This window comes from Oncorhynchus tshawytscha, linkage group LG07 (assembly GCF_018296145.1).
Source record: "Oncorhynchus tshawytscha isolate Ot180627B linkage group LG07, Otsh_v2.0, whole genome shotgun sequence".
Classification (NCBI taxonomy): domain Eukaryota; kingdom Metazoa; phylum Chordata; class Actinopteri; order Salmoniformes; family Salmonidae; genus Oncorhynchus; species Oncorhynchus tshawytscha.
This window is the reverse complement of record NC_056435.1, coordinates 15,737,090-15,748,148: the sequence shown is the minus strand read 5'-3', so window position 1 is coordinate 15,748,148 and position 11,059 is coordinate 15,737,090. Positions and strand designations below refer to the sequence as shown.

The 11,059-nt window shown below is 40.8% G+C and overlaps 1 protein-coding gene across 1 annotated transcript; it reads left to right on the top strand.

Annotated features, from left to right (window-relative positions):
- Positions 1-2,598: 2,598 nt before the first annotated feature.
- On the top strand, positions 2,599-4,485 carry LOC112219801 (neurogenic differentiation factor 1-like). Its single transcript, XM_024381312.1, has 2 exons — positions 2,599-2,680; positions 3,184-4,485. The coding sequence occupies exon 2, from the start codon at positions 3,195-3,197 to the stop codon at positions 4,188-4,190; it is 996 nt and encodes a 331-aa protein (XP_024237080.1). The 5' UTR covers positions 2,599-2,680; positions 3,184-3,194; the 3' UTR covers positions 4,191-4,485.
- Positions 4,486-11,059: the final 6,574 nt, after the last annotated feature.

Genomic DNA, 11,059 nt, shown 5'->3' with positions numbered 1-11,059 from the left:
CAGCTTGGAAAATTCCATAAAATTATGTCATCACTTTTGAAGCTTCTGGTAGGGTAATTTACATAATTTGAGTCAATTGGAGGTGTACCTGTGGATGTATTTCAAGGCCTACCTTCAAACTCAGTGCCTCTTTGCTTGACATCATGGGATAATTTGTAGACCTACACAGGTCTGGTTCATCCTTGGGAACAATTTCCAAATGCCTGAAGGTACCACGTTCCCATAACACCATGGGACCACGCAGCCGTCATACTGCTCAGGAGGGAGACGCGTTCTGTCTCCTAGAAATGAACGTACTTTGGTGAGAAAAGTGCAAATCAATCCCAGAATAACAGCAAAGGACCTTGTGAAGATGCTGGAAGAAACAGGTACAAAAGTATCTATGTCTACAGTAAAACGAGTCCTATATCGACATAACCTGAAAGGCTGCTCAGCAAGGAAGAAGCCACTGCTCCAAAACCGCCATAAAAAAGCCAGACTACAGTTTGAAACTGCACATGTGGACAAATATCATACTTTTTGGAGAAATGTCCTCTTGGCTGGTGAAACAAAAATAGAACTGTTTGGCCATAAAGTTACGTTTGGAGGAAAAATGGGGAGGCTTGTAAGCCGAAGAACACCATCCCAACCGTGAAGCACGGGGGTGGCAGCATCATGTTGTGGGGGTGCTTTGCTGCAGGAGGGACTGGTGCACTTCACAAAATAGATGGCATCATGAGGTAGGAGAATCCCATATAGATTGTGGGCACCATAAGCCACTTTGGGTTCATCCTGTGGTCATCTGCCTCTGGTGTTGTTTCCCAGATGCCAGGATTAGGAACATTGATGCCTTTGTTATGTTCCTCCAGGCTCTCTCTAGCTGGTGCAGTCTTTGAATGTAGTTTCAAAGAACGGCTCAAGCGCATTCATTAGCTACCGAGCCAGACAGCTAACGTTAGCTAGCTAACAGTACACTAACTTGAAATGATCCCATATTTTAATTTAAAAAAAGGTTTATGTTCAAACGGCTCTCCAACGAAGTAGTGACCCACGACACACGCCTAGTTTCCTGAAACAGGTCACATATACAGTATATGTAGATGACACAGTCCTGTTCTATTCAAATCAAATCAAATCCAATTTTATTCAGTTTAAACCACCAGAGAGTGTGAGGAGTCAGTCTCAAAAGACATCAAGAGGGTAGCAGCTTGGTTTGCTGACAACAAGCTCTCCTTACACCCTCAGAAGACCATGGCAATGCTGTTTGGCAACCCACAAAAGCTGAGATACACAGGCACACGTATCACAATAACAGACGGACAAAACACTTATGAAGAAGTAAACACCATAAAGTACCTGGGGATGTAGTTGGGCCTACACCTAACACTGGACTGAACGCACCAGCCTGGTCACAGGGAAACTACTGTCTGGCTTGACACTCTAAAAAGGGCAAGGGAATTCGGACATTAAGGACATTAATGTCCAAGGACATTAATCTGACAATTTAGCACCCATGATAAAACTCACCTGGACTACTGTGCCACAGTGTGGCTTTCCACCCTACATCATTGCAATAAGACCGGTCTTAACCAGTTACAGCCTATCATCAACAGGGTTGCTCGTATCATGACCAGGCATTCACGGAGGTAACACGGGTTCCTCTTAATTCTTACCAATTGAGATACAGATGAGAGGGGGTGTAACCGAATTGACAGTGTTATATATACAGACAGTGTTATATTCTCCCATCATGTCACATTTTTACACACAGCTCTAAGACCATTCTGACCAAGTTAGTGAAGCGTGAAACACTGTTATATTGTTATTGCGTGTGCGGCTCGAATGCCCAACCCTGGTTGAGAAGGACTATTGGCTCAGACCTGGCATCTACCGTCTCTCAGGCCACCAGCCAAGGCACGAACGGTTAGAATTGAAAAACCCAATTAAATCCATGTTTAGAGTTGTCTGACCCACTGGCCTACCTCTCTGTGCATTTAGGCCTCAAACTTTCTTGTGAAGGGCACTCTTTAGGGCTACAAGCGTTTTCCCATAGCCTAGAATAGGCTACAGGTGTTGATGAAACTTTAAAGGTATTCTACTACCTGAAATGTCTAAAATAATAATAGGCCTATATCAATTGCTTAGGCTTTTGGGCTAATCCAACCATCAAATCCAACATTTTCCCAAAATAAATGCACACTGTCACACTAAACGTAACTGTAGGCCTATAACCAACCTAATCTCTCTGCCAAACAAAATGTAGGCCTATGCTGCTGGCTGAAATGGGTTAGGGTGCATGTGAGGAAGCTTCTTTCATGGCATACACCTGCTAATTGGAAGAGTTCATTTATCGGGTGCGGGTGTAAACAGGTCCGTGCAGTCTGACTGGTGACAGATGGTTGTTTTCTTTTCAGCCACGATAGGGGAGGCTCCCAGAGGTCCAGTGAATCTAAATTGGAAAGTCACGTGAAGCTTGAGGCCTTTTGCCCGCGACATGGCATGTGTCGGAGAAAGGGGCGGGCTATTATCCCACCGTTGTCCACGCATGGATTTTATAAAGTGCATCCATTGGTGCACTACACCATCAGTCAGCTTCAGCATCAATACTATAAAACTGCAGCATCTGAGGTTTGCAGACAGATTGAATCAGGACTTTTCAAAGGATATGGAACTCTTATAACAACATACTCTGCATTAAAAGGTAATTATTTATGGTTTCAATTAAGAATGTCTCTAGTCTTAACTTTTTCTTGTCTGTAGACTGCTATTTGTGTTGGGTTCAAACATTACTCTGCTGGTGTTTTTTGATGTTGTAACTGGATTTGTATTGCCTATATTCTTCACTTAGTAGTACATCGTACTGAGAAGTGGTTATAGGACTATTCATCATGTGGGTGTTTAGGTAAACTTGCCATATTATAGGCCTATTTATGAAAACAATTGTAAAGACACTTCATTAAGCACAGGGGTGCTGTATAAGGATGCTAATGATGTAAAGTACCAGTGCCTCATTCAGCCTACTATTCATTGCCTGCATGGCTATTTGGCAAGTATTAATAGTTTAATCTGTCTAAGCTCAGATCATTCAGTTACACAATCATACATGGGCGTTAGGATTTCACAGTGCCAAACACATTTACCGCAGGTGTCTTTGTATCAGCAGTTTTGAACTGTGGAAGTAACTCTCCTCCTCTGCCCCAACAGAGGACAGCACCATGCCAGTTTCACAGCAGTATGTTTCCAAATGGTCTGAGGGATGCCGCACCACTCAGAACATGGAAACAGTAAATGGTGTGCACAAAACCATGAGTAAGGACAGCGACAATGACGACGAGGATGGATTCAACAGAATGGAAGAGCGTAACGACGATGAGGAGCAGGGGGAAGAAGGAGGGTCGGGGGAAGAAGAGAGCCTTGACGATAACCCAAAGAGGATTGGGACCAAGATAAAGAAAATTACAAAAACCCGACAGAGGTTTAAGGTCCGGCGCATGAAGGCCAACGCGCGCGAGAGAAACCGCATGCACGGGCTCAATGACGCGCTTGAGAGTTTGCGTAAAGTTGTACCTTGCTACTCGAATACTCAGAAACTCTCCAAAATAGATACATTGAGGTTGGCAAAAAATTACATATGGGCTCTCTCTGAGACCTTGCAATCGGATGAAAGTCCAGATTTGATGTTGTTCGTGCAAACTCTATGCCATGGACTCTCCCAGCCCACCACCAATCTAGTGGCAGGATGTTTGCAGCTCAACCCCAGGACGTTTTTACCGGAGCAGGTCCAGGACATCCCGTCTCAGGTGCACCAAACATCGACTGCGTCCTTCTCTTTGCACCCCTCCTACCCTTACCCTAGCCCGCCATATGGTACAATGGACAGCTCCCATATCCACCACTCCAAGCCCCACACTGTCGACAATGCGCTTGAGCCGTTCTTTGAAACTACATTCACAGACTGTGCCAGCACCAGCCCCCGGTTCGAGGGACCCCTAAGTCCACCGTTGAGCGTGAATGGGAACTTTTCCTATAAGCACGAGTCAACGGCAGAGTTCGACAAGAACTATGCCCTTTCGATACAATATGCAACTCAAGGTCTGGCGGGAGTACAATGTCTTCATCCTTTTTATGCAAGCTCATCAAAGCACTTTGATATTCTCATGGACAACATGATGTCGTTTGAGACTCATCACGAGAGGAAGCTGAACGCTTAGCTCAATGCCATATTGCCAGAAAACATGAAACACCTGAAAAGTCTAACATTTTGTTTGATTACACATGGACAGTGAATGCACTTGTAAATTATGTATGTATTTAATGTATCCGTTACTAATGTTAGTATGACATACAATTATACTGTTTCATTCTTCTCTGCGAACTTCTTGATAGAAAGATCCAATGAGTCTGTATTGCCCAACCCAATCGTATACCAAGACCAATAGTTTGCATTCATCAAATAATTGTTAGAACAAACAATAATGGAAATAAAAACATTTCTATATGAATGACTTTGTTTGTGTATTTCGTATTTTGTTTGTGTATTTCGCAACCAATTACTTATCCCTCTTTGTAATGATTGTGCTATCAATGAATGCTATTAATTAGAATAATCGCTATTTTACCCAAGCATTAACCTGCTAACAAGAACATTGTATGTGCTGTCCAGTGCTTAAATTAGAACATCGAATAATGTAGGCTAACTAACGATAATGGACATCCAGCTTTGTACTGGTACAAAATTAGCAAACATAGACTAACTGCACTGACTGCACTGTTCAAAGGGGAAAAAAAGATGTCAAGTCATCATCATGTCCTTCTCCTTTCAGTTGGTCAATACTCTAGCTGCTCTGTAGTTGTTGGATTCTCATACATATTATGATTAGTCAATAATACAGTTATTTCATTTGTCATTAGCCACTGATGTTTGCCTATCAATTTCTCGTAGTCAAAACACAACAGGATACTGAACACAAAAAGACGCAACATGTGGCCTTCCGCCACCATTCAAGCTTCAGACAGTGTCAGTAGACATCATATCATGGATTCAAATAGTTTTTTTATTTATTTTTACAGATACTTTAGCTGCGCTTGATTGAGCATGCCAGGCATAATGGAATCAATGCAATAGTGCCAAAACCCCACCCATCTGGCAATCCAGGCAGGTTCAATCATAACAAAGTATTTTAAATAAAGCAAATACTATTTGAACCCAAATTATTAGTACTATTAAAGTACCACTCAACCTAAAACAATCAGCACAAACTGCTGCCAAACGTTTTGTATTGTAGATATGTAGTAGAGTAGTGGCCTAAGGGCACACTACTCGACAATGTCTTTGTAAAAGTGTTATGAAATGTAATGTCATCTAATATATTAAATTGTATATAACTGCCTTAATGTTGCTGGACCCCATGTAGCAGGAAATTTGGATTCTTAATAAATACAAATATTACACACTACTATACAGTACAGTAATATATAGTACACCATATGAGTATACTATAAACTCTGCAGCTTTATATTATGAATGTGTGAAACACTATTAGACCTGAACCGAGGACAAATAGATTGATACAGCCATTTTATGAGATCATTGAGTCCTTCATCCACCTCTGCATTAGAAATGACACTCTTTAGTCTCCATGGTTAATAAGGTGACATCCTTGTTGCCCACATTATTTCCACAATACACAAGGTAGTAGCCTATACTGTGCTTTCGATTTGAAATGATCAGGTACCTCATAAAAAATATAAAATTCACACCACATACAGTATATACACATTACAATGTAAACATGAACAGTGACAACCTATTTGTGCGTTGGTTCACCTTCACGATACAAAGCCAAGCTTGACAAGGCTAGCTAAGTATTAAGGACCAACAGATTTAGGTGTCATGGGATTAAATGAGGAGAAGACTCTTGACTGGAAAACAACTTCAAGACTATTAACTTGAAAACTAAGTCGTTGTGTGTAAAGAGGGCAACACCATCATGTGAATGAGATCCTGCCCATATTGCTGCAACCCCCACACCCATTAGACAGACTGCTGTAACTATTATACACTGAGAAAGTTACATAATAGCTGAATGTTTAAGCAATATCGTATAATGTTATCTTATATTGAATACTATGATAATGTGGAAAGAAAGAGGGATCGAACAAGGAATGCCAGAGTGGAGGGGGCTGCAAGACTCCAGTGATACAAACTCTGTCACGACCCCTACATGAAAATGTAATATCTCCAAAATATTCTGTCAATGTGTTCCCAAAAAATATGTCTGCCAATAAAAATGTTTGAGTAAATGTTCCACTCCATGACTTATTACCTGACTAAATAAAGACTATAACAAAATTAACCCTCAACAGGCTGGTAGAGCATGTTTTGACAGTGGATTTAAAAGTGGATATGAAACTAAATTTAACTTGATTGGTCATCTCTCCAAGCTCTCTTTTCAAATAGATGTCAAATAAATACAGCCCATCTCTCTGTGTGTGTGTGCATGTTGCCAGTTAGTGTGTCTCTCAGTGATCTACTTTAGGGTCAGCTCTAAAGATTGGATTAACCACTTCTGAGAATGAGCCTATGCTCGGGTGGGGTGCGTTCATGAGTGCTCATTTAACCCCGATTAAGGAGGGTAATCCTGGGGCTTGGAAAAAGTCACTGCATCAGATGGTCAAGGTACATAAAGGCACCAAACAGGAGCAGTGTGCCCAGAATCCCAGTTACGTTCTAGGGATTTACTTTCCAGTCCAAATTTAGCCCGTGATGTCAGTTAAGATTGTCAGACTAATACAGATTAGCCTATTTGAGACAAGCATGTTATGTCTTCCTTGAGCATTCAGACCAGTGAGGACACCCTTGTTTGTTAACTGACCTACAATCTATGTACATACAAAGTAAACAAAAAGTGTTGGCATGGACCAAGCCGATCTATGCGTTCAGACTTCAATTCACTGACCTCAGATACTGTAGATGACATACGGTGGATACATTTAAAATGAATTGTCAACATTTCCATCCACCCTAGTCATAAACTGTTCTCTCTGCTATCCTTCCTGTTTGGCCCTGTCCGGGGGTGTCCTCGGATGGGGCCACAGTGTCTCCTGACCCTTCCTGTCTCAGCCTCCAGTATTTATGCTGCAGTAGTTTATGTGTTGGGGGGCTAGGGTCAGTTTGTTATATCTGGAGTACTTCTCCTGTCCTATTCGGTGTCCTGTGTGAATTTAAGTGTGCTCTCTCTAATTCTCTCTTTCTCTCTTTCTTTCTCTCTCTCTCGGAGGACCTGAGCCCTAGGACCATGCCTCAGGACTACCTGACATGATGACTCCTTGCTGTCCCCAGTCCACCTGGCCGTGCTGCTGCTCGCTCCAGTTTCAACTGTTCTACCTTATTATTATTCGACCATGCTGGTCATTTATGAACATTTGAACATCTTGGCCATGTTCTGTTATAATCTCCACCCGGCACAGCCAGAAGAGGACTGGCCACCCCACATAGCCTGGTTCCTCTCTAGGTTTCTTCCTAGGTTTTGGCCTTTCTAGGGAGTTTTTCCTAGCCACCGTGCTTCTACACCTGCATTGCTTGCTGTTTGGGGTTTTAGGCTGGGTTTCTGTACAGCACTTTGAGATATCAGCTGATGTACGAAGGGCTATATAAATAAATTTGATTTGATTTGAGTACCAGAGCACCAAGTCTATGACCAAAAGGCTCCTTAACAGCTTCTACCCCCAAGTCATAAGACTGCTGAACAGTTAATCAAAGTGCCACCCAGCCCTATTTACATTAACCCCCCCCTTCTCCTTTTGTTTTTACACTGCTGCTACTTGCTGTTTATCATCTATGCAGTTACTTTAAAAATTTGCTCAACTAACCTGTACCCCTGCACATTGACTCGGTACTGGTGCTTCCTGTGTATAGCCTCATTATTGTTGTGTAATTTCCTTTTAGATTTTTTGATAACAAGTTTTAAAAAAGTGAAAAAAATATAAATATTTACTTAACTCTATTTCTTGAACTACATTGTTGGTTAAGTCCTTGTAAGTAAGCATTTCACGGTAAGGTCTACACCTGTTGTATTCTGTGCATGTGACATATAACATTTGATTTGAAATAACATCAGTGTCACAGCTGTTGAAGGAAGTGGACCAAGGTGCAGCGTGGTGTGCATTCTTTTTTCTCTTTATTTGGAAAAAAGACACAGAACAAGAACAAAAACAACAAACACTACACAAAAAAAACATGAAGCTAAAGGCTAAGGCTAAACAAAAGTCAACTTCCCAAAAAAGACAGGTGGAAAAAAGGGCTACCTAAGTATGGTTCTCAATCAGAGACAACGCTAGACAGCTGTCCCTGATTGAGAACCCTACCTGCCCAAAACATAGAAATACAAATAATAGAATATAGAATACCCACCCCAACTCACACCCTGACCAAACCAAAATAAAGACATAAACAGGATCTCTAAGGTCAGGGTGTGACTATCAGACTTTGGAAATACAAACACACTGCTTGGACATTTCAGTAAGAAGATATTTAATGATCAACATTCATAATGGATGGCAATGAAAATGTTTCTTAAATGAAATGATGATTATAGTACAGATGACACCTGTAGTATGTGGGTTAATTTTGGGTCAAGTATGGTACTGGTGAGGCATGTATGGTGTTAACCAATGCCAACATATGGCGCCTTGAAGAGTTGCAAATGCATTCAAACCAGTGGTTTCTAGAATAAGCACTTTCCTTACTTGAAATCGGTTCAACTTCAGGTGATTGGTAACATCCTAAAGACAAGTACCATTTAGTGGAAGTGACAAACAGAGGTTGTGCATTTCCAAAATAACTGAGGGTGTCAACCTGTCTTTTTAAAAGTTAAGAAAATAAAACAAACCACATTTCAGTGCAATAGAGTGCTGAGGTTTGCCGGTGTCATTTTGTGGTACACAAAGCAAAGAAGTGAGTTGCTGCCATTTGCCCCATCCATTTTCCCACAAGATAGATTTTTTATAGCGATAAAAAGGTCTGTGTAAGACTTAGGCCAACTAATTACAATACGTTTTTTTAACCAAATTAATATCTTTAAGAGGTTTTTAGTCTTTCTTTTTAGTCAAACAATGATTGACATCACCTTCTCAGAACAATAGCTAGTCAGTACACCTACATGCTACACAGACCTTATTGTAGCTATCTAAAATAATCACTGTGAAAACATGGGTGAAATTTGATTAGAACCAGGCAGTCAGACTCAGCCTACAAAATGACAACACCTTGTCTCCCTGTACAGGAATAACTAATAATTTACAGCATGGTACAATTTTTTATTTATTTTATTTTTACAAAAACAATACTGCAATTTAGATGGCATGTAGTCTATTGAAATTTAGAATAACATTTGAAACATAATTGCCTTTCAAAAGCTGAGCATTTTTCTAGTTCCTATATCAAATTTTGTTTGCTTTTGTTCATGTAGGTTAATCTCAAGATGTCTCTTGTCAAATATAAAGTGCATTTTGTAATTTCCCTCTGAATTCCTATAAATCCACATAAAAAAATCATATTTTAAGTGTATCTATTTGCCAGTTTTTCTCCTACGACTTCATTATAATTAAAATATTTAACTAGGCAAGTCAGCTAAGAACACATTCTCATTTACAGTGACGGCCTACCATGGAACAGTGGGTTAATGGCAGATTTTTACCTTGTAGGTTTGGGGATTCAATCCTGCAACCTTTCAGTTACTTGTGCACCGCTCTAACCACTAGGCTACCTGCCACCCCCAATACAGTGGCTTGTGAAAGTATTCACCCCACTTAGCATTTTTCCTATTCTGTTGCCTTACACCCTGGAATTAAAATCGATTTTTCGGGGATTTGTATCATTTGATTTACACAACATGCCTACCACTTTGAAGATGCAAAATATTTGTTTATTTTTAAACAAACAAGAAATAAGACAAAAAAACTGAAAACTTGAGTGTGCATAACTATTCACATCCCATATTCATGGTACCATTTCAAAGGAAACACTTTGAAGTTTGTGGAAATGTGAAAGGAATGTAGGAGAATATACAGAGAAATGCCATAATGTATCATTCCAGGCCAGGTGCAAATTAGATTATGGCCACTAGATGGCAGCAGTGAATGTGCAAAGTTTTAGACTGGTCCAATGAACCATTGTATTTCTGTTCAAAATTGTGTGTCAAGACTGCCCAAATGTACCTAATTTATTTATAACCTCATGTTCAAAATTGTGCACTCTCCTCAAACAATAGCATGGTATTCTTTCACTGTAATAGCTACTGTAAATTGGACAGTGCAGCTAGATAAACAAGAATCTAAGCTTTCTGCCAATATCAGATATGTGTAGGACCTGGGAAATTTTTGTGTTACTTACAACCTCATGCTTATCGCATTAGCCTACGTTAGCTCAACCGTCCCGTGGAAGGGACACTGATCCTGACAAAGTTAATGGTGCTCCATGGGATGTTCAAAGATTCCGATTTTTTTTATAACCCAACCCTGATCTGTACTTCTCCACAAATGTGTCCCTGACCTGTTTGGCGAGCTCCTTGGTATTCATAGTGCAGCTTGCTTGGTGGTGCCCCTTGCTTAGTGGTGTTGCAGACTCTGGGGCCTTTCAGAACAGGTGTGTATGTACTGAGATCATGTGACACTTAGATTGCACACAGGTGGACTTTTTTAACTAATTATGTGACTTCTTAAGGTAATTGGTTGCACCAGATCTTATTTAGGGGCTTCATAACAAAGTGGGTGAATACATACAGTGGGGAAAACAAGTATTTGATACACTGCTGATTTTGCAGATTTTCCTACTTACAAAGCATGTAGAGGTCTGTAATTTTTTATCAGAGGTACACTTCAACTGCTCTGTAAGAAGCATCTCAAGGTCCTGGAGTGGCCTAGCCAGTCTCCAGACCTGAACCCAATAGAAAATCTTTGGAGGGAGCTGAAAGTCCATATTGCCCAGCGACAGCCCCGAAACCTGAAGGATCTGGAGAAGGTCTGTATGGAGGAGTGAGCCAAAATCCCTGCTGCAGTGTGTGCAAACCTGGTCAAGAAC

What these genes read in the sequence shown, in the direction of transcription:
- LOC112219801 (XM_024381312.1), top strand. Translation starts at nt 3,195, where the DNA reads ATGCCAGTTTCACAGCAGTATGTTTCCAAATGGTCTGAGGGATGCCGC.